General features: G+C 36.1%; 1 protein-coding gene across 5 annotated transcripts in view; it reads right to left on the bottom strand.

Annotated features, from left to right (window-relative positions):
* Window positions 1-24,438, bottom strand: part of LOC121419366 (serine/threonine-protein kinase VRK1-like) — a 33,352-nt gene that overhangs the window by 6,372 nt on the left and 2,542 nt on the right. For 3 of the 5 annotated variants that reach the window (XM_041613796.1, XM_041613795.1, XM_041613794.1), the window contains exons 2-12: window positions 23,100-23,181; window positions 22,231-22,356; window positions 21,870-21,925; window positions 20,811-20,880; window positions 19,506-19,702; window positions 17,935-18,033; window positions 17,304-17,436; window positions 15,491-15,611; window positions 14,509-14,564; window positions 13,515-13,829; window positions 86-181 (exon numbers count right to left, since the gene is read on the bottom strand). In XM_041613796.1, coding sequence (XP_041469730.1) covers window positions 86-181; window positions 13,515-13,829; window positions 14,509-14,564; window positions 15,491-15,611; window positions 17,304-17,436; window positions 17,935-18,033; window positions 19,506-19,702; window positions 20,811-20,880; window positions 21,870-21,925; window positions 22,231-22,356; window positions 23,100-23,112 — 1,282 coding nt within the window. In that variant the 5' untranslated portion in view covers window positions 23,113-23,181. Of the gene's footprint in view, window positions 1-85; window positions 182-12,424; window positions 12,474-13,514; window positions 13,830-14,508; window positions 14,565-15,490; window positions 15,612-17,303; window positions 17,437-17,934; window positions 18,034-19,505; window positions 19,703-20,810; window positions 20,881-21,869; window positions 21,926-22,230; window positions 22,357-23,099; window positions 23,182-24,438 lie in introns of all 5 variants that reach the window. The other 2 variants (XM_041613799.1, XM_041613797.1) reach the window with 1 other exon arrangement.

Here is a 24,438-nt window from a genome sequence, read left to right as displayed (position 1 = left end):
TGACTTTTGAACACTGTTGAAATCACAAGAAACTTCAACTTAAAAAGTTTCCCATATACCATTAATCTATGTTCTCCATACTTACTTTGGTCTGCTTTCTTAGCTGCTGGAGTTTTTTTTCGTGCTGCGGGTGAAGTAACACGGTGCGACTTTTTGAGCGGTGACTGAGCTGGAGACTTTTCTGAAAAATACATGCACAAGAAGAAACACAAGTTAAATGATCAACATCATACAAGTCTGTCTCAATATGGGGACCCTTCGTTCAACGAGTGCTCATCTAGAAAACAATTAGGAGTATACTGATTTGTACAACAATGATGCATGAATGAGGGAATAGCAAATCAAGAGATGTGCATTTTAGATCAAGTCACTAACCTTGACGAGTTGTAATTAATCTCTTAAATCATAGCTCTTTGTAAGACAGGGATGAGAGATCTCAGCTAACCTTCTGAGAACCCCTCCTCTCTCATCTCATTATTTTTTTTATAATAATCCTGCTTAATACCAAATTAACTGTTTTCAAATATAATTAAAAAGGTAAAGTTATAAGCAACTGAGTGAAATCTTACACAAATACCAAAGATTTCAAAGAAAGTTTTAATGGTTACTTTAAAGGTATTATGATGCAAATCATCAGTATACTTAACTAAATATTGCCTCTGTTATTTTTGTTTAAGTCTTAGGAGATTTGATACTTGAATTTAAGATTTTGTTTCAATTTCTAGCAAAATACTTCATTGATTCACAATAAGTTTTTGAAATTCGCAGTAAACTGCTCCAACAAGGCAAACGCCAAGCGTTGTCTCGCCTGCATATTGCAGTCATGAAGAGACTGCATGTCAAAACTATGCTATATGACTTCTGAGGCTGTCAGCAGTTTAGGGGGTGAATTGTGGTTCTGACAGTTTACATATGCATTATGGTATAGGCCTACTTTATCCCTAGAAAATCAGATAACACTAAGAATGCTGTTAATACTATGAAGCTATAATTCTTTCCATGCAAGTAAGGAAATGAATGTTAGTGAAAAAGAATGTAATTGATAATAATGTGAGTAAAATTGTAAAATTAAATTAATTATCAAGATGCCAATCTTTAGCATTATGTTGAATGATGGTAGGGACATAACTTTTCTCAATTTGTTTTGTACAGTCTACAGTATTACCAGAACATGCACATACAGCAAATCTGAAGGGTAACATTTAAGAAACTTTGACAGCTTTTCTATTGTACCATTGGCAAATTTGTGTGAATATTACAAATGGTGCCAAGAACTATAGCTCATTAAATAAATAACAGTTTTTAAAGAATAAACAAGTAAAATACAAAATCTGGTTCAGGTATAGAGAGTACTGAGTTCTGAAGTAAAATGTTAGTGTTAAAAAGTATAAAATTATAAAGTTCATGTCATAAGATGAGCAAAGTAGTGTGAAAGTTCATTGATCTTTGACCTTAATCAAATTCAAATCACATTCGAACATGACCTGCACCTTCAAGAGATGGACCTCTGTTACGAGTTTGGCGATCAGACCTCGAAGCTATAGAAAGTTATTGTGTGTACAACACAGCACAGTGCCAGTCATGGAAAATCCATTGACCTTTGACCTTAATCAAATTCAACTCACATTCGAACTTGACCTGCACCTTCAAGAGATGGACCTCTTGTATGAATTTGGCAATCCTACCTCGAAGATATAAAAAGTTATCATATGTACAACACAGCACAGTGCCAGTCATGGAAAGTTCATTGACCTTTGACCTTAATCAAATTCAACTCACATTCGAATTTGACCTGCACCTTCAAAAGATGGACCTCTTGTATGAATTTGGCAATCCTACCTTGAAGATACAGAAAGTTGTTGTGCGTACAGCACAGCACAGTGCCAGTCATGGAAAGTTTATTGACCTTTGACCTTATTGAAATTAGGCTCACATTTGAACTGACCTGCACCTTCAAGAGATGGACCTCTGTTATGAATTTGGCAATCTCACCTCGAAGCTATAGAAAGTTATTGGGTGTACAACACAGCACAGTGCCAGTCATGGAAAGTTCATTGACCTTTGACCTATTCAAATTCGACTCGTATTCAAACTTGACCCGTGCCTTCAGGAGATGGACCTCTGGTATGAATTTGGTGATCCCACCTCAAAGATATAGAAAGTTATTATGTGTACAACATAGGACAGTGCCAGTCATGGAAAGTTCATTGACCTTTGACCTTATTCAAATTCAACTCATATTCGAACTTGACCAGTGCCTTCAGGAGATGGACCTCTGGTATGAATTTGGTGATCCCACCTCGAAGCTATAGAAAGTTATTGGGTGTACAACACAATTGTGCCAGTCATGGAAAGTTCATTGACCTTATTCAAATTCGACTCATATTCGAACTTGACCTGTGCCTTCAGGAGATGGACCTCTGGTATGAATTTGGTGATCCCACCTCGAAGATAAAGAAGGGCTATTCCACGGTTACTCACGTTACATTTGGACATTACGAAAATTTCCCGTTTGATTCTGGACCGCACTTCGGACTGCAAACTGCGGTCGGATACCCCGTTTTTCGTTTGGAAACTCTCAAACAACATTTCCAACCCCAATAAACCCATCTTGGCCAGGTAATCCCCTTGTCTCAATTTCACCACCACGGGCCAGCCAAACGAGCGTTGAGCCAAGGACGAAATGATAAACAACAGCTGTGCTATTACGTAAGACTTGTCTGCCTGTAGAAGGATCTTCGGAATGAAATTATTGTATTCGATATTAATCACGTTTTCAAAGGCATATTACATTCAGACATCCAATACTAGTCCATTTTCAATTTCGAACGAAGAAAATCGACCTCGAAATAAGGAAAGTAAGCGGAATAAAAATTACGGTATGCTTAGCATGCAAGGACCGCGATGCATCCCATATAGTTTCTGTCCGTCCAGCAAGAAAATATGGGATGCATGCCGTTCACTCACGCAATGATACAGTCTTAACGAAAGAAAGAAAGGAAGGAAGGAAGGAAGAGAGAGAGAGAGAAAGAAAGAAAGGAAGAAAAAGTTTCTATCAACGCGTGTATACATGGAACTCCATGCACTCACCAGAACTTTCAATCCATCGTGTGTGGCCCCCTGCTGTGACCGTTGATGCTGGGGTGTATTATCTTCGGACCGAGGTCAAGAAACAGGTGTTTCTATACTTAAATTTCATGCTTGAGGGCAATAGGGTTTGTAGTACTGGGAGAAGAGATTTGATAAGGGAAACTGGGGTATACTGCTCTTAAAAGCAAGATTTTCGTCATGAGACACCTTGACTCATACTTGGAGCTGAAACTCATTATTGATAGGAACTAAACATCTCCTTATCACAACAAAGTACACAGTCTGACTATCCTTGGTATAAGAACAAAACTTGGGAAATTTTATTATGCTCCTGGCAAATCTTTGAAATGTGTCGGTTACTCACTTTACATGATATGGACATGCATAAAATGAAATGTCAACATAAGTGAAAAGTCTCCTCATACAAGGCTTTTATGAAAGTTGATTATATCCATTTCAAAGAAATATATTAGGGAGACAAACTTTGTATATAATTAAAAAATAAAGAACACATGGTTTTTACTAGGGGTGCAGATAAAGTGGTTACTCACATTACATTTTGTCCATGTATGGTTAACAACATAAATGTCACTGAAAATTCAATGTTTGTAAAATTCAGGTTTCTGTTTCTGTAATAATATGAATAGGATTTCAGACACCTGTTTTTTAAGTTTAAAGTTAAAATTTCTGAATAAGTTTCCTCCTCTCTTAATATACTTATCAGTCAGTATATTGGTAATGTATTCACTAAACTATAAAAGATCTGGCTTGGGCTGTGTAAAGAAAAAAATGTAAAACCCTCAACATCCATTAAAGAACCAGCTATAAGGATAAGTAAGGCAAACACAATTAAAATGTACAGTTCAGATAGGCTGTACAGTACAAAGACACATTGAGCTCCCATTTCTTGATACTCCCTGTGTCATTTTAACCTGCATTTTGACTGTACTATACAGCTGATTAAAATGTGTCTGTGAATACTATTATTAGCAATAGACGGTGGATCTAGTTTCTTTGACATGAAGAGTGTCAGTAATATTGATCTTTGCAGAATGACTGTCAAAGTAAAAATGAGATCCCGTACATGTACATCAACCACTGGTAAACGAAAAAAAAAGCTAGAAACTGATCAACCAATCACACCATCATATCAGGATTAGAAAAAGAGCAGGTTCTACAAAGTCAATGCAAATTCTGTTTTCGACCAAAAATCATAAATGTATGATTATTTTTAGTTTTGCTGGTCTAAATGCATTTATTTTATGCTGTTTATGATCTCAGAAGTGTCCCCAACAAATTTAATGGAAAAAACAATAAAAAAACAAAAGGTCCAAAAAACAAGGAAATACATAAGAAATGTAAAAAACAATAAAATATATAAGAAATCGATCTGATATCGCAATTTTTTTTTCAAGTACACTTGCTAGGAACGCCAAAAAGTTTTTATACCAAAATTTGGAACAATTGGAGCTTTATTTAGGGAGTAAGAGGGAAAATTATGATTTCGCTTACTAATTATGCATAAATTAGCATAATTGCTTAATACCAAGCGATCGCGCAGCCAATGGCCGAGATCTCAAGGGGGGCCTGGCCCCCCTCCCCCCCGGCCATATGAACACCCAAATTACCCTGGCCTAGATAGGGTTACAGGTAAGGGCCTTCAATGTATTGTTCGAACACTCTTTAAAGTTTGTAATCGAAACATTGAGTCTTACTAATTCATTCTTGCATTGTGAATACTTCTACTCGTATTCAATTTTGTGTGTGGTCGTATGACCACTGATATTTTGATGAAAAAAAAGAGTCACATCAAAGAGGTGTACCCTTATTTTGCTTTTAATTAATCAAAAATAACTTCACAACTCACCATGAGACTTAAAACTTGACATCCCACAGAAAATATTACCTAACTTCATAATTTTTACTGGTTACTCACATTAAATGATGGTTAGTCACGTTACACAGTTACTCACGTTAGTTTTATGAACTAGACCAACATACTTTTAAAGTTATGATGGTAATTCAACAAATACCCCCAAACTGGCCAAAGTTCATTGACCCTAAATGACCTTTGACCTTGATCATGTGACTTGAAACTAGCACAGGATGTTCAGTGATACTTGATTACTATTATGTCCAAGTTTCATGAATCAGATCCAAAAACTTTTAAAGTTTTGATTGTAATTCAACAGATACCCCCAAATCAGCCAAAGTTCATTAACCCTAAATGACCTTTGACCTTGGTCATGTGACGTGAAACTCATGCAGGATGTTAAGTGATACTTGATTAACCTTATGTCCAAGTTTAATGAACTAGGTCCATATATTTTCTAAGTTATGATGACATTTAAAAAACTTAACCTCAGGTTAAGATTTTGATGTTGATTCCCCCAACATGGTCTAAGTTCATTGACCCTAAATAACCTTTGACCTTGGTCATGTGACATGAAACTCTAATAGGATCTTCAGTAATACTTGATTAACCTTATGGCCAAGTTTCATGAACTAGGCCCATATACTTTCTAAGTTATGATGTCATTTCAAAAACTTAACCTCAGGTTAAGATTTGATGTTGACGCTGCCGCCGCCGCCGTCGGAAAAGCGGCGCCTATAGTCTCACTCTGCTTCGCAGGTGAGACAATATGAATGTTTAAATTTTGTATCACCACATCCAGCTACCATATAAAGCAAACAAAACTGATCAACAAATGAAGAATATTTTTTGTGATTTATGAATAAATTTTTCATAAATTAGAATAAATAATTTTCCAGACAAAATTTCAAAATTTTGTGTACAAGTTTGGTGAACCTCATGCAGCTCTACCAGATGGAAGAAAAATATCAAAATCTGTCAACAAATAAAGAAGAAGAGGCATTTTCTGTGATTTCTGAATAAATTTTGCATAAATTAGCATAAGTAATTTTCTACTGAAAATTTCAAAAATCTGTGTAGAAGTTTGGTGAACCTCATAAAGTTCGACAAGATGGAAGAAGAAAAAAAGTAAAAATCGGTCAACAATTAAAGAAGAAAAAGCATCTTATGTGAAATTTTATGAACAAATCAATTTCGAATAAATTAGCATAAAAATTGTTCTAGTCAAAATTTCAAAATTCTGTGTACAAGATTGGTGAACCTCATGAAGCTCTACAAGATGGAAGAAAAAAAATCAAAATCGGTCAATAAATAAAGAAGAAGAAGAAGCATTTTATGTGAATTTTTAAAAATATGCATAAATTAATTTTGCATAAATTAGCATAAAATTGTTCTGGTCAAAATTTCAAAATTCTGTGTAGAAGATTGGTGAACCTCATGAAGCTCTACCAGATGGAAGCTAAAAATTCAAAATCGATCAAGAAATAAAGAAGAAGCATTTCATGTGAATTTTTAATATGCATAAATTAGCATAAAAATTGTTCTGGTCAAAATTTCAAAATTCTGTGTAGTAGTTGGTGATCCTCATGAAGCTCTACCAGATGGAAGCAAATAAAGAAGTAGCATTTTTTGTGAATTTTTAAAAATGCGCATAAATTAGCATATTTAATAAATTTCAAAATTCTGTGTAGAAGTTTTGAATGCCCCATCTAGTGCTATCATATAAAGCAAACAGAATTGAAATCGGACTTGAAATGGCGAAGTAGTAGCATTTTGAAATTGTGGACGGACGACAGGCGATGGACGCCACGGCATAAGATCATCTTGCCCTTCGGGCCGGATGAGCTAAAAACATGGGCTGACCCTCTGCAGAAGAATCCAGTTAGACAAGATACAAGATAAATAAATGTTGATATATCATAACATTCTCCAATCTTATATACAGTTTTTATAGGCTCCAAAATTAAAAATAACATAGTATATAAAAGCATATCTTAACCTAGAGCAACTCACAAATAACAATTAAGAAGATAACCTTTAAGTACACGCTGAAAAGTATAAATGCTTACCGAATTTTTTATATTTGAATTGTGAGAGTTCCAGAACCTGGGTCCTGTATTTACAACTGTCCTAAAAGCAAAACTTGTATGTAACTTGGGTAAGTGGAATGCAGAAGCATTTCGTGTATAATAGTTATGTATGTCACTATTTTTCATGAACATTGTGACCAGAGCTGGTGGCATGATGCCTGCATTGTATGCATACATTAGAGTACCAAGTTGAAAATCATAGATATCTTGTAATTTTAGAATTCTATGCTCATAAAAAAGTGGGGTAGTATGCAAGCGATAGTTAACATCACCTGAGCAGGTTGCAATATTTATTTTTGAATGAGTACTACAAATTTACTTGAAAAGCTGTTGTGTATTTCAAGTAATTTGACTCTTGTAAACTTCAGAAATATATAAAGTGGTATGACGTGGCAATAGCAAAATGGTAATAAGGCATATTTCATTTTTCACTATTTTTCTTGTATTTTGGTACAGAATGTAAAGTATCTGGTTTCCATCTCTTTGGCATTGAGGATTTGTTTAGTCTTCTATTGAAACAAGATAGATATAAAGTCAAACAAGTGGAGCGCCTCTGACAGTCTTGCCTGCATTACGCAATTTGATATAGTAGCAGTGCTACCTTTGAAAACAACTATCAAATAAATAAAAAAAAAAAAAATCTATGATATATACGTTCATTTGACCTTGGTCATGTGATCTAAGACTTGTGCAAGATGATAAGTAATATTTTTGATTACCCCTATGTCCACATTTCATGAATTATATCTATAAACTTTCAAAGTTATTTTATGATGGCAACTCAATGATTACCCACGGCTCCACACTAACCCATTTTTTCTACTGGTCCAACCTATTCATGTCGGACCAGTAGATACCCAGTTTTTCAAATTTTTACTGGTCCGAACCTAAAATCTACTGGTCCCCAAAAATAAAGAAAACATTAAAAAAAAGGCGCAAGTTTATTTTTCTATTCTTTCGTGACCCCCCCCCACCGTAAAACGAAGGAATGAAGGACAAAAAGAAAGCAAGACAGAAATGAAGAAAGAAAGAAAGAAAGAAGGAAGGAAAGAAAGAAGGAAAGAAGGAAGGAAAGAAGGAAGGAAAGAAGGAAGGAAAGAAGGAAGGAAGGAAAGAAGGAAGGAAAGTCAGAAAGAAAGAAAGGATGGAAGGAAAGAAGGAAAGGAAAGAAGGAAGGAAAGGAAAGAAGGAAGGAAAGAAGTAAGGAAAGAAGGAAGGAAGTAAAGAAGGAAGGAAAGAAAGAAAGGATGGAAGGAAGGAAAGAAGGAAGGAAAGAAGGAAGGAAAGAAGGAAGGAAAGTAAGAAAGAAAGAAAGAAAGGATGGAAGGAAGGAAGGAAGGAAGGAAGGAAGGAAGGAGGGAGGAAGGGAGGAAGGAAAGAAGGGAGGAAAGAAGGAAGGAAGGAAAGAAGGAAGGAAAGAAGGAAGGAAAGAAGGAAGGAAAGAAGGAAGGAAAGAAGGAAGGAAGGAAAGAAGGAAAGTCAGAAAGAAAGAAAGGATGGAAGGAAAGAAGGAAGGAAAGGAAAGAAGTAAGGAAAGAAGGAAGGAAGTAGAGAAGGAAGGAAAGAAAGAAAGGATGGAAGGAAGGAAGGAAAGAAGGAAGGAAAGAAGTAAGGAAAGAAGGAAGGAAAGTAAGAAAGAAAGAAAGGATGGAAGGAAGGAAGGGAGGAAAGAAGGGAGGAAAGAAGGGAGGAAAGAAGGAAGGAAGGAAAGAAGGAAGGAAAGAAGGAAGGAAAGAAGTAAGGAAAGAAGGAAGGAAAGTCAGAAAGGATGGAAGGAAAGAAGGAAGGAAGGAAAGTAAGAAAGAAAGAAAGAAAAGATGGAAGGAAGGAAGGAGGGAGGGAAGAAGGAAGGGAGGAAAGAAGGAAGGAAAGAAGAAAGGAAGGAAAGAAGGAAGGGAAGAAGGAAGGGAGGAAGGAAGGAAAGAAGGGAGGAAGGAAGGAAGGAAAGAAGGAAGGAAAGAAAGAAGGAAGGAAGGAAAGAAGGAAGGGAGGAAAGAAGGAAGGGAGGAAAGGGAGGAAAGAAGGGAGGAAAGAAGGAAGGAAAGATATAGAGAAAAAAAAATTTTAAAGAAAGATTGAAAAGAAAGAAGGAAAGAAAACAGGAAGAAAACAGAGGAAGAAAGCTAAAACTATTATTATAAATAATTTGTTTCTTTTTTGGCTCAATTAAAATAGCTACGAAAGAAAGTCAGAAACCAAGTGTATCAACACACACATAAATGCATATGTGGGGCTAATATGTATTCAGACGATACCACCCGAAACCCGATCTGTTTGAACCAAACAGAAGTGAAAATTTACCCTTTTACTGCTTACAGATGACAGAGTTACTCCAATTTTTAGGAAATATGGACATTATAAGAGCCTTTCATGAGTATGAACCGTGAATTTTGACAGTTCTGTGAGAGATTTCTGCCAGAGTTTAGCCAAGCTTCGTTCGCGCAGCCAGTAGAGAATTTACCATGTGGGTTGTGTACGTATGGCCGTGGCTGGCTACATGTACACTGATCTACTCTAGTAACACTTACGTGCGATTCATTCTGTGTGTATTCTGTGTGTGAATGGCAGAATTTATCGGGGGAAATGTTCATGCAGTGAATTTGACCATTTCTGGAAAAGTTAATTGGCCCAACAATGGTTTTTATTACTGGTCATGTCGGACCCTTAAAATCTTGCTGTTTTTTTTGAAAAATTACTGGCCCGACAATGATATTTTTTACTGGTCATGTCGGACCAGTAAATCTTCCAATTTTTGAAAATCTACTGGCCCGACGGCGATTTTTACCGGTCTGGGACTGTCGGACCGCCGCTAGTGTCGAGCCCTTGATTACCCCCAGCGGGAACAAAGTTCATTCACCTTTGACCTTGGTCATGTGACTTATAACAGGCACAGGGTGCTCAGTGATATTTGATTACTCATATGTCCAAGTTTTATGAAATAGATCCATACAATATCAAAGTTACAATGGTAATTCAACAAATACCCCCAACATGACCAAAGTTCATTGACCTTAGGTGACCTGGGTCATGTGTTCTAAAGCTCGCATAGGATGTGCAGTGATACTTGATTACTCTTATGTCCACATGTTATGAGCTAGCTCCATAAAATTTCAAAGTTAAGATGGTAATTCAACAAATTCCCCCAACATGGCTTAAGTTCATTGACCCAAAATGACCTTTGACCTTGGTAATGTGACCTGAAACTCTGGCAGGATATCAATTATACTTCATTACCCTTATGACCCATCTGCTGTATGGGTCGCTAACTAGTGCATTGTTTTCATCGGCTGGTCAGTTGCTCGCGCTCGGGATTTAAAATGCCCAAGAGTTTGCACCGGCCTATACGACTATTGCAAGCCTTATCTACGCCCTAGGTATCATAAAAACATTAATGTTTGGATAAAAAAAATGGTGGAAAAATGTGCAATTTTGTTGTTCATAGGATTTAAACTTGTTCACTCAATAGCCTGTAATGAAATTTTGAGCTACTTGTAACAATTATCAATATGTTGCTGTTAATCATTGCATGCTTTGGGAAATGAACAAGGCAAAAGCGATTTTGTGTCTCGCCCACGTATGAAAATAACCAGAAATATCATGATTCGCGAGGGCATGCAACAGAATTGTATCGAAACTTCATTGTAATATGACTGGGATGGAATAACACTTGCCTTAAGAGCCTTGCAAGTAAATTTTAATGTTGACCTGAAAATGACCTTTGACCTTATCATATGACCTCCGACTGCAGTATAACATGCAGGTCCCCCAAGTCAATCTACCATCCAAGTTTGGTTGAAAAGCACCTTACGGTTGCAGAGTTAGGTAAGGTTGACCTGAAAATGACCTTTGACCTTATCATGTGACCTCCGACTGCAGCATAACATGCAGGTCCCCCAAGTCCATCTACCATCAAAGTTTGGTTGAAAAGCACCTTACGGTTGCGGAGTTAGGTAAGGTTGACCTGAAAATGACCTTTGACCTTATTGTGTGACCTCCCACTGCAGCATAACATGCAGGTCCCCCAAGTCCATCCACCATCCAAGTTTGGTTGAAAAGTGACTTACGGTTGCAGAGTTAGGTGTCATAAGAGAGTCTTGCATGTAAACTTTAACATTGACCTGAAAATGACCTTTGACCTTACCATGTGACCTTCGACCTGCAGCCTAACATGCAGGTCCCCCAAGTCCATCTACCATCCAAGTTTGGTTGAAAAGCACCTTATGGTTCGGAGTTAGGTAAGGTTGACCTGAAAATGACCTTTGACCTTATCATGTGACCTCCGACTGCAGCATAACATGCAGGTCCCCCAAGTCAATCTACCATCAAAGTTTGGTTGAAAAGCACCTTACGGTTGCGGAGTTAGGTAAGGTTGACCTGAAAATGACCTTTGACCTTACCATGTGACCTTCGACTGCAGCCTAACATGCAGGTCCCCCAAGTCCATCTACCATCCAAGTTTGGTTGAAAAGCGACTTACGGTTGCAGAGTTAGGTGTCATAAGAGAGTCTTGCATGTAAACTTCAACGTTGACCTGAAAATGACCTTTGACCTTATGATGTGACCTTCGACTGCAGCATATCATGCAGGTCCCCAAAGTCCATCTACCATCCAAGTTTGGTTGAAAAGCGACCTACGGTTGCGTAGTTAGGTGTCATAAGAGAGTCTTGCATGTAAACTTTAACGTTGACCTGAAAATGACCTTTGACCTTACCATGTGACCTCCAACTGCAGCATAAGATGCAGGTCCCCCAAGTCCATCTACCATCCAAGTTTGGTTGAAAAGCGACTTACGGTTGTGGAGTTATGTGTCATTAGATTTGTAACGGACGGACGACGTTTGGATCCCTAAGTCTCGCCTTCACCGCTGGTGGGCGAGACAAAAATGATGATTATGCATATTTTTAAGCGTTAATACATGTATTGTTAAAAATAAGTAATTGGCGAGTTTGGACTATGGCTTATAAACTTGCTCTTTGCAAAATTGTAACAGAAATTGACAAAAATTTCTGACAGGACAGCAGACAAACGAGACTTGATAATGGCAATATAAGAAGTGATGCCACATAAATTTGATAAGGGGGGGGGGAAGGAAATAGAAATTGATTCTGAACAAGAATTAAAAAGTGTTTGAACTTGTAGTAAAATCAAGCTTTTACTAGTATTCAAATGAGGAAGAAAATCCATAGATTTTGCTGGAAAACTATTGAGCAAGAAGCAAGTAGAGCATAAAAAAGAAGCAAAAGAAAACTAGACAATTGTAATATACAGATAACGATGTGAGACAGAACCCCAGAACATTACCTACATCAACTAATATTGACTTATGCTGTTAATAGTTTCATATGAATACAAACTTCTGTCTCATACAGACCTTGATTTAATGGATATATCTTGTGTCTTTCTTATTAGATGATCAACGCCTACATTTTCAGAAATTTACAAGGTGTGAGGTTAACAATAAAAGGTTGAAAATTTTAGAAAAAGAATGAGGCATATTCTCGAATATCACAGCAACAATAGTTGTTAATAAGTTCATAATGATGATTATGACTCTTTATGAAATAAAAATCAACAACACATCTCTATAAAGAGCCTCACTAATTGGATTCAATCATTCCAGATTACCCCAATTCCTTAGAAATATTCTAGTCATTTGTAATGCCAGGCACTCACAAATGAGATAAGTAGACTTTTGCATTCTACCTGGCCCACAGTAACACAGGCCAGGAATAAATAAAAATTTACCCAATAAAGCCATTGGGTAAAATTTTATATTGATGTTGTACATTTAAACTTCTTCAGTCGGGAAATTAAAATTGAAACTCTTCAACATAATTGATATCAATTACAATTTTTGTGTAAAAAAAAATAATGAATTAATATTAAGTTTTTACCCCCTCTAAAAAAGTCTAATGAAGGAACATTAACATATCATTGCCAAAATTAGATAAATTCTGAACTGCACACAGTAAAAATTCATGACTGCAAATTCCAGATCAAATATATATTACACACATAACTATAATAACATTTTCAAATAAGAACCTCTGTAGGCAACCTCTGACCTTTGAACCCCCAAACTGATCAAATTGTCACTCCAATATGTATACTTTGAATTTCATCAAACAGTTCTTAAGCTATCATGTGAACAACATCAGGGAAAGATGGACAGCTAGAAAACATGCCTCTGGCAACCAGATGGGTGTTTCATAAAGCTGTTCACACATTAAGAGCATCTTGATGAACAACTGGTGATCCTTCTTAGGAACTACCTGAGCACAAATGAAAATCGTTCACCACAAGAAAGGATCACCAGTCACTCATAAAGGATCAGTCACTCATAAAGTCGCTAATAACTTTCAAACAGCTATATGAAACACCCACCCGCTTTGGTAGGCAGTTGCATAAAAAGAGCAAAGGGTGTAATTTCAAGCTCCTTGCATCTTTTGGGAAAGCCTTACCTGATTCTTTAGCTGATGTACTTCTTTTCTTAGGAGGGGCTCTAGAGGCAGCTCCTGATGGGCCTGGTTCATCATCCTTTGACATCTTACGCCCCTGAGAAGGTTCTCTTTCCTTAGAGGAGGCTTTTCTCTTCTTGGATATCACCGGTGATCCAGTAGGAACATCAGATGATTGAGAGCCAAAGTCAAAGACAGATCCTTCTTTAATTCCTTCACGCTTGATGACAGTTCTACATAGTGTTCTTAGTTTATTGTAATCAGGTTTCTCATCATATCCCATCTGAAAGGCATAGGTCAGGAAAGTCTTGAGTTCACCTAGGCAGGAAAAAAAATTGTTTCTCACTAGGCACATCCATTATTTTAGGTTACATAAGTCTAAAAGACTGAATATTGCCAAAGCAGGTACTTTTCTTTATTTTAATTCCAGTGCTACTTTTGAGCTCACCAACCCATTTTTGCTAAATTGTATTACTGTTTATATCAGACACTATGTGAATTTCAGGGGCCCTTTATTTATTTTTCCAGGGCTCTGTCCAGCATTTTGAGGGTGAATACGCCCTGAGTCCCTGTATAATATTTCCATGCCTATTATTCATCCATCTCATTCCCCTTGTACAAGCATAGCTCATACATTTCGAGGCATTTTAGAAACTTTAATAAATAATACAACTTGAATTTTAAAATGATGAAAATCATTTAAAGCATTCAAATAATAGAATCACAATCTCTTTTCCTGCTAAGATCCTTGATATATAAGGTGAAGCTTGTGCAAGGGGAATAATGCATTATGGGTCCACATCTTTGTATTTTGTTTCTCACCTTCATCTGGAGATGAGTATTCAATATGTTGGTGTAGTGTACCTTTAAAGTGACCAAGAAAAAAAGCCCCCAGAAATATATTTCCACAAATGCTTTCAAATACATGCGGTTCATTGCAACATATCATTTTTTGGCTTAAAAAATTAGAGTAACATTATCTACGAATAATACATACTTGGATATGAAGAAGTGAAACAAGCCTTGAGTAGTCCTGGAACATCCTTTGAATATCTGTAAGAAAATTATATTGAGGGAATGCAAGGTCATATGCAATTAGTCTTAGCCATGCATAGCCGAGGGTGGAGAGGGGTGGGGGGTGCAGATGGGTAATACACAGGCAAGCAATTTTGGTCTCATTTGCATATTGCCGACCCACGGCGTATTTGCATATACCCCCGGCTTATTTGCATAACTCCTGACCAATCACACAACGGATCAGTGCCCACCTATTGTTCTCGCGTTTGTGCGTACGGTCTTGGAGATTAGTATGAATAGAGTACGATATCGGACAATCTTTGTCACTTGATAAAGAGTTGCAGCGGCACTCGAAAGCTCGTGAACTTGTAAGCTAGTGAACACTTTTTGCGAGAGTGATCACGAATTTCCTAGAAAGCCAGTGAACACTTTTTGCGAGAGTGATCACAAATTTCCTTGTTGACCATAGTACATTGCGAGACAAATGAATACCCTCTAGCGATTATTTCAATCCGCAATAATGAACCTATTTAGTAATAATTTCATTATTTCCCAGCTGAGAGACCCCCCATAATACTTTGTGTAATAAAAAATTCATTATTTGACTGAAATCTTGTTAGTATTATGAATTCAAGTTTAATATGGAAATAAATGAATTGACATAAATCAAAATTTGCAATGTTTCCTTATTAGTTTTCTTGGGTTTTTATGATTAAAAAAGTGTCATAAATGAATTCCATCTAATAACGAGGGAAAAAAGGGTTTCAATGGACTATATAATCTTACATAAACTTAATAGAGCTATTAAAACAGTAGATCATTATCTTAAAGTTTAAACAATAAACTGCCTAATTTACTAGTTATACAGATGCCTCACTTATATTCAGTATTCTTAGATGCTAGGACAAGACAGTTGTCATTACTTAATGTTGATAACTGAGGTTAAACAAAGATGAGCTTACTTGATTTTTTGTTTCATAACGTAGTCTAGATCTGTGAGTTTGTTTTCCCACGGTAACGTTGTACATAGCCATTGAAGCATTACATAGCCAAGGATCTGTATGTCACCACGACGTGATGGAGCTATCTCAGGCAGACAATTCAAAAGAAACAAAATTACAAAATCATGAGAACCCATGGCTTGATTTTTTCACCTGGTCCCCTTATTTCTAATAGATATTACTGATATAGTCCTTGTAGAATTATAAATAATATGTTTAAGACATACATGACTGGTTACATGAAATACAAGAATAACATTAATCACTGAAAATTCCACATTCTGATTCATATACATTATCATTGAAAAAATGCAATAATGATTGTCGATTTCTAACTTAGAGAAAACGAAACACTAATACTTTGGTTGATTCTCTACTCAGAAAGCAAGTGTTTTAGCTAAACAATGATATATTTACTACAGCATAATGGAACTGAACGATCACAGTCTTTTCTCTATCATGCACTATACAATGTACAATATCCACTCCGTATCTATTACAGTTGAAGTGGTCGGTAAATCCAAAACAATACAGGTGTATTCTATCTAGGCCAAAGAATGAATACCAAAATGACTCTTATCAACCACGGAAAAAGATATATTTTTTCTTCAAATATTTGAAGTACTATAATTTTAGGTTAATATGAATTAAAATATCCAAGGTTACTGGTTGGATACATTTTTAAAACCATGACTGACATGCCCCCACAAATTTCTATGAAAAACCTCAACTGGCAAGATAGTAATTATATCTCAATGTATCATTTGGTCTCATAAATTTTCTGCGATTTCTAGGTTTTATTTTTAATTAATGCCACCCATATTAACAACTTATGTATATCAAATTTACAATTATATGTGAATAGTAAAAAAAGTGATAAACTATCTCATGTTTATGGCAGGCATATTGAAGGGGTACTCCAGGCTGAAGTAAATATGATTTAAACAGATAAAGAAATATCAGACAAACAAAACACTGAAAATTTGATCAAAATCGTTATGACATTTTAAAAAGTTTTGCATTTCCAGTGATGTCCACAGTTCTAGGCATGTCTTCATGAATATTCAATGAGCAAATTGATGATGTCATATCCCAACTTGTTCTTTTGTGTTTTATTATATGAAATCGGGTTTATTCAAAATTGTTCCTCCAAGAACTAAAAAGATTTGACTAACAACTGATTTAGTGCATTAGATGTTCATTGCTGCAACTTATTTCATTATAAGAGAGACATATTTTTCACACATGTTTGAAATAATGAAACAATTATGATTTCATGTGATAACAAGTGGGATCACACCACCAGCCCACCTAATGAATATTCATGACGACATCCATAAACTGTTTTTATAAAATATTGCTATACTTTAAAATTCAATAACTTTGTTATTTGTTATCCAATTTTAATGAAATACCAAACTGAAGCACTATCAAAACTAATGATAAAGGCCCGCATTCTGAAGTCAGGTTTAACTTAGACCATGGTCTATCTCTGTGCTAAAATTAATGGGAAGCAAAAAGTGTCAAAATTTGCATTACGTTGTATGTTTCTTATGTTTACTGTTCTCTTTCCTGATTTATCGATGGTGAATACAATCATCATTTATACTTCCTTGACAATTATGAATGATTTGATAGCCAAATGAGCTGAAATATGATATCTCTACTGTTAGTGATTTATGTAACAATTGGCTGCCCATACTTAAACCACAACTTTAAACCTGATTTAAGGTTAAACCCGACTTCAGAATACAGGCCAAAGAGTATAACTCACAGACTCCTAGGTGAGCATCAATGCTTGTGAATTCTGGAGTGCCATTGTGTCCTTTCTTGGGAAATTCTTTGTACTCTCTATGTTTACCATCAGGCCTGTATCTGTTCACCAAACCATAGTCAGCAAGGAACACCTGCAAAATGCAAAGTGATAAATACTGGATAATAAACCAGTTAAATGTCACAGCTTTCTAATGGGTTCATTAGTGCAGCAGTAAAAACAGAAAGAAAGATGTGGGCTCGACCAAAATAAATGTTTGTTTGATTCACTTGTTGGCAGTTAACCAAACAATTACAATTTTTAGAATCAATTACGTTCAACAATGCTCTGAATGGTGAAGTTCCACATTCTTATACCACTGTATTTTTAAAGTTTAATTCCAAGTTTGTAAACTGTCTAATACTTGTATTGGTGACGTAACATTTATGGTGCAAATATCTCCAATGATTGGAAACTTTTCAATTATCTTCCAGACCCCAACAGATATAAAGAAATAAGGATAGCACCAATAGGGAGTGCCTGTATTTGCAAACACTTTACACTGCATTCAAATATACCTGCATAATTAAGAAGTTTCATCAATTTACTCCCTATTTCTATATATGCTCAATTTATTCATTTTTTTTTTTACCTTATTCTTATCCTTTTGTGAGTAACCTAGTAGCAGATTGGCACTCTTGATATCAGCATGAACATAATCCTTTTCATGGAGGTATTCTAAGGCATCCAGCTAGAAGTAGTAAAAAAAGGATTTTAGGAAATAAGCAAACGTAATTCACACCTTCATCTCTTCTCACTAATGCCCCTTTTGTCTCCTTGTTTCCAGTGTTGCTGTTGAATGTCTGTGGTCTATATTATGGTTGTTCCACCTTATATGTTTGTCATTTTGCCTCCGAAGAAGATTCTGCTCGGATCGAAAGCTTAGGCCCCTTTTGACTCTCTTATTTACTCCATTGGCTCTTTTTTAGATAAGCAGTTTTCAGCAGCTTCTTTTTGCCATACTAAAATCTTATGAAAAAATTAGATCATATGAATCTCTCAAGAGTTTACTGAGGCTATTCTACATAATTTTGCTGTAGAAAAGTTAACAAAAAATATATCTGCAATAGTCCTATTCCGTTTCATGATAAATATAAGTTACATAAATCACTGAAGTTGATAGATCTATTTTATCTTAATATTTAATCATCATTCCAAAAGCCTAGCTGATGCAAACCAGAGCACATTTCATAAAAACTTGAGTTTTGACTATGTTACTAGCTATGATGGAATCCTAACTTTGAATGGCTAAGTCCTCTTTTCATGAGTTATTAGCATAATTGCTAAGTAATAGCAGTCTTATGTCCTTTACTAAATGGGCCACAGATGCAATGGGCCACCAATGCAACATTACTTAATAAACAATAAGAGTGTCACTAAGGCGAGCTCATAATACATCCACCTGAAACATGGAAAATGGAGTTATTGGTCAAGCAAGAAAAGTGGGAGGTGGCGACTTCACCTTTGACCTTCGGAACTAAAAATCAATAGAATTCCTGGGATTTATGCTAGTATCATACACACCAAATTATATGAGCCTGGATTAAGTTAAACCAAAGTTATCGCGTTTACAAGTTCAGAAGGGTAAGATGAAAACATGTCACTGTGATCTTGACCTTTGACCTCAAAATCAATAGGCTTCCTGGGATCCATAATAGTATCATACACACCAAATAATATGAGCCTGGTTTTAAGTGAAACTAAAGTGATTGCATTTACAATGACTTCATAAGGGCAAGATGGAAACATGTCACTCTGATTTTGATCTTTGACCTCAAAATCAATAGGCTTCCTGGGATCCATGCTAGTATCATACACATCTAATTATATGAGCCTAGGTTAAGGTAAACTGAAGTTATCACGCTTACAAAGATTTCAGAATGGCAAGATGAGAACATGTCACTGTGACCTTGACCTTTGACCTCAAAATCAATAGGCTTCCTGGGATCCATGCTAGTATCATGCACACCAAATTATATGAGCCTTAGTTAAGTTAAACTGAAGACATCGCGTTTACAAGGAAAAGTTAACAGATGGACACCGAGCGTACTCTATAATATGTCCCATAGGACAGGCGTATAAAAAGACACAAAAATAGTAGAAATTTAAAAAATAGTAGAAATTTAGATAAGAATAATATATGGTGGTGTAAAGATGACTTACGACTTGAATTGTTAAAGCAAAGACTATTCCTGGTGTAAATTTCTTGTTGCATGCCAGATATTTCTTCCATATATCTTCACCAAACAAAGGCATCACTAGGAATCTGTATTTGATTCCTTGACAGTCATGGCTTCCAAATCCACAAAGCTTAGGCACACCTAGGTGAGATAGTTTCTGTTGCTTCTGCCACTTTGTGACTGTTTGTGAAAATGAGATGCATTGTTACATGGGTACAAGAAAAAGATTGTCACCATATTTGAACTATTTAGGGCTCAACTCCTGTGATCTTTAAGTGTTAGATCCATCTTGAATACAGGCCTCGAAATAGGATGGGGGGGGGGGGGGCAAGGCCACTTTTTTGAGGGGCACTTTTTCACTGAGGCCAGGCAGCAGAGGGCACCAAGGCCATACAGAGGGGCACCAAGGCCACTTTTTAAGGGGCATGTAATAAATTATTTGTAGGTGTTACAGTTTCGCGGCGTGGGGGGAGGGGGGGGGGGGGCTTTCCATAGTCGATGTTATATATCAGATTCATTACCAAACCACATTATTTACTTTAGAAAGAATGAACTTTACGCACGACTGGTGATACCTTCTTGAGCTACATGTAATCAAATGTGAATCTGATTAGCACCCAAGAAAGTATCACCGGTCGTTTGTAAGTTGTTCGTAACTGACGAACAGCTTTATGAAACACTCCCATTCAAAGTACTGTACTTACGCATCGTGCGCGCTCGCCAGGACAGTACAGCGCGCGCGACATTTGTGTAGTACACATACGGAGCTCGCGCTCGTCCATTCTTATGCTGCAGCTTACATAGCATATGTAAAGCGCGCTAGCGGCCGGCCAGCTGTGTATAGCTAGCTCATCGTTCGGCGCGGCTTCGGACTAGACTGCATACATGCACTGGACGTCGCTGGTAAAGCTAAGGTATTGAATACTTTTTGAGATCGGAGAAAAGTTTTCCTCGCTCAGAAAAAAACATGCAGACTTTCAAAAGGGGTACATTATATATCAGAAAAAGGGCACATTTATGAGAAAAAAGGGCACCACGGCCATATAAAAAAAGGGCACATTTTTAGTGGCCGTAACAGTAATGGGGGCATCGACGGCCATGGCCGTCGATTATTTCGAGGCCTGTGAATATGATATTGCCAAACTAGATAGATTTGATATAATGAGCACAAGATAAAATTCATTATTCAGCTATTCTGAATGATAATTAGTTGATACACTATATTGTTAAATTTGCTATACAATTATAGTAAATACATATTGACTGACATAGCAGTGTGAATGCTTACCTTCCTCTGCTTGAGCAGCTCTCTGATAGAAATGGAGTTCTGTGTAAAGGGGTCCATTCTCATGGGGTTCCTATATGAAATGTAAATGTAATATAATGTCTTATTCAACATTATGAAATGAAAACTGCAAACAGGGACAGAACTATTTATTTGGAAAGATTAGAATGGTGATTAATAAAAACAAATAGATCTTGATAGATTTAAGATTTTCTTCAAAAACATGAACTTCCACTCCACTTCATATTACCTAATGCCCAATTATTTACAATGGCAATACAATTGGCAATTATCATATCATGACTGTGTTAAACTTTAAATTCAAATAATAGTTAACAGCCTACATGCATCAATAAAATGTAAGAAATATGATTGCATTTTGTCAAAAGGTCCTCTTTACTTTTTAATAGTTAATCACGTTGACCTCACTTACTCTACGCCTTTATTTGATTCTGATGGACAATAAAAAGAGAATCTGGCCAGGAAACACAGCCACTTAAATGAGAAGTTAAAAAAGCAAGGTTGAAATATAATAGTGATGTTATCTATACTTTTAGTGCTTTTCAACATCACTAACCCTCTCCATCTCAAGGCCAACTTTGGCTTTTATGAATATCTTGATAACAACTTTTACTATATTTCAACATTAATCAGAAAGACATTAAATATCAGAATTAAACCTGACAAACAATAAATACTATATGTTACAAATATTGCCTAGAAGGTAACTACTTCTTTCCAACTTCATACAGAAATGTTTGACTTTTAACATGATCACATCTTATTGATAACGATCTTCAAATTGTAAATTGAATGCCAATATGCTGATTGGGTGAACTGAGATGTGAAATCAAAATTAGATTTCATTCTTTAATTTTTGAAAGTTTCAGGTGACTCATGGACAACTAGTTAGAGGTGATGTTATATCTTAGAGTGTGATATGATATTTCTTTTCCAAAGAAATATTAAACCAAGTAAGAAAATATATTAAAGAAAAATAATGATTTTTTTTCTAATTTAAAGAAAGTGCTAAAAATAACAATAAATTGAAAATTTACTTACAATCTTAATTACAAAGGTTCCATCACCTTTGGATTTACCAGGAGTATTCTCAGAAGCTATCAGAAAAAAATAAACATTTTATAGACTTTAGATGCACTTTAAATTTATATATTTATTTTAGATTTCGATTTATATGAACAACATTATACTGATCAAATGTACACACATGACCAACTCTCAAGTCAAAAGAATGCATAGAGCCTTCATCATTTTTACAATGTACTCTGATCAATCATTGTTTGATTGATCATTAAATGATGAAAAAAAATAATGATGATAATAATGATGATAATAATTATTATTATTTAGAATAAAATCAAAGTAAACAACAAAGTGAGTGTAAACCAAGTCACAATTTAACCTCTGTAAATCATTCCAAATCCTCCTTGTCCAATGGGTTTTCCAAGTTTCCATTCTTTTTTTCGTATATCTCTCAAGACCTCACCCTCTGGAAGAGTCTCAGGAAGTTTGTAAGCTCTCTTGCGACCTGAACACACAAAGAAAATAATGAATTCTCAAGATCTTAATTACTGCAACATCATCAATATAGTAATGAGTTAGTGTCACTGAACTCAAGATTAACATTTTGAGGATAATGAATTCTCAAGATCTTAATTACTGCAACATCATCAATTTAGTAATGAGTTAGTGTCACTGAACAAGATTAACATTTTGAGGATTCCAGGTAAAAATATGCACAGTACAGTGTATAGGTCTATGACAGTGATCTTGGTTGGCCATTGAAATTGATTGCAACCAGTAGCGAGAGGCTTGTGTAATAATAATAGGCATTTTTATAGTGCCATCTATCTAGAAACAAACTATTCTGAGGCCCATTGTTATTATCATTATCATTACCTTGACTTTAGCGCAATCTGCCTTTCAGCGCTCACGGACATGTAGAACAGAACTAGCCAACCATGAACAGGTCAATGAGTACTATTCACACTGATCTCTTACTACTGGTTTTAGGACAAAATGTTTTCCTTTTTTTACTTGAGAGTAAATTCTAGCATTTGATCACAATGTTATATCTGACAAAATTAAAATATCAAGCCATTGAAGTCCTTAACTACATGTACAATCCATATCAAAGTTTGATTAAAAAAACCCAAAACAGTCAATTGCCAAGTTATCAAAGAATAAATGATGTTCACACTGTCTTTTAAAAAGCAATGCCCACATACGAGTAGATATACAATGTAAATTATGTTGATGATTCACTCATACCTTTGGGAGGCATTTTCTTGGATGTAGTAGATGAATATATCAAGAGGTTAAACCTATGCCATGCAGGTTGTGAATGCTGATTCTGTATAGATAGCAGTAAGAAAAAAGGCAACAATGGGCAAAGCAAACTACTTATTTGAAAATAATGTCTTCAAGCATGAGAAAATTACACAAAACGAAATTCAGCCAAATGTTTGAGACAATCTACACAAAATCATTCAGAATAGAACATGTATACTGGAGATTGGGGCTCTCCTATTGAGACTAACATTTGCACCCTTTTGGACCAAGTTTTTTTTCCAACTGTATCTAGATCTACTCACAAACAGATCCATCACTGTCCCTGGGAACATTTTTTACATAGGGGCTGCAGTGGGCTTGTTCAGGGAGTTGTCAGTAGAATATTTTCCCAAACTCTTGGAATATTTCTGGTATTCCATTCTGAGCAATATAATATAAATATTTAAGCTGTTTGAGGCTGAGACCCTCGCATGCGATGTTTTGAAATCGGCCGTGAATAATACGTGTGAGAAATTAGATACTGGCCCAAAATCACCAATTTTGATGACTGGAGGATGGACACTTAGTGAAATAAGGGTGTAGAGTAAGAAATAAAGCTTTTATTTAATGTTGATGTCTTTTTTGGGGGATAATTTTTACAATAAATATGCATTTTTTTCCACCTTTGCCACTCGGAGTATCCGAACGAGTTCACTGTCTTGATGTTAAGGTAATGTTAGGTGGAGCGTAGTGTAGCCTGCACGAACATCACTTGAGGTAGATAGTTAGAAAGCCTTTCGTGAAACAGGTTTAGTAAGATTGGGACTAGACCGAATCCTTCGGTCTCTGTTATTATGTTGGTTGTTTTGCTGAACTCTGTTGAATCCACTCACCAAATACAGAGACCCAAGATGTAGCTCGATTAGTACAGGGACTCAATGGCCTATGTTTATGTATTAAGTTCAGATAAAACAGAGAAGTGAAGTTGCGCAACAGCCAAAGTCACTGTTTTTCCTCCTTTTAAGTTAATTTTTCCCCGTTTTGGTGCATTTCAGGGGGGGTATTCTAAAAAGTCTTGTAAGTTTCCACTTAAGTTTCCTCATAAGTTACCCATTTAATGGAGCGCTAATGTGCCTCCAAATTCGTATTCTGAAAACTCTATTAGCGCTCAATTAACTCCCTTTAGTCCACTCCCCCACTCAGCCGAATTAGTCAATCAAATGCGCTCTTACAACGTAAAATTTTCTACTAGCACGCAGGGATTCTTCACTTAGCTGGCTTGCAGCGCAGCACCCAGCTGCTGCAGGTGCACTGCACCACTATCTTAGTACAAAGAATT

The sequence above is a fragment of the Lytechinus variegatus genome, chromosome 7 (assembly GCF_018143015.1).
Source record: "Lytechinus variegatus isolate NC3 chromosome 7, Lvar_3.0, whole genome shotgun sequence".
NCBI classification, from domain to species: Eukaryota; Metazoa; Echinodermata; class Echinoidea; order Temnopleuroida; family Toxopneustidae; genus Lytechinus; species Lytechinus variegatus.
The sequence above is the reverse complement of the archived record's forward strand: the minus strand, read 5'-3'. Positions and strand labels throughout refer to the sequence as shown.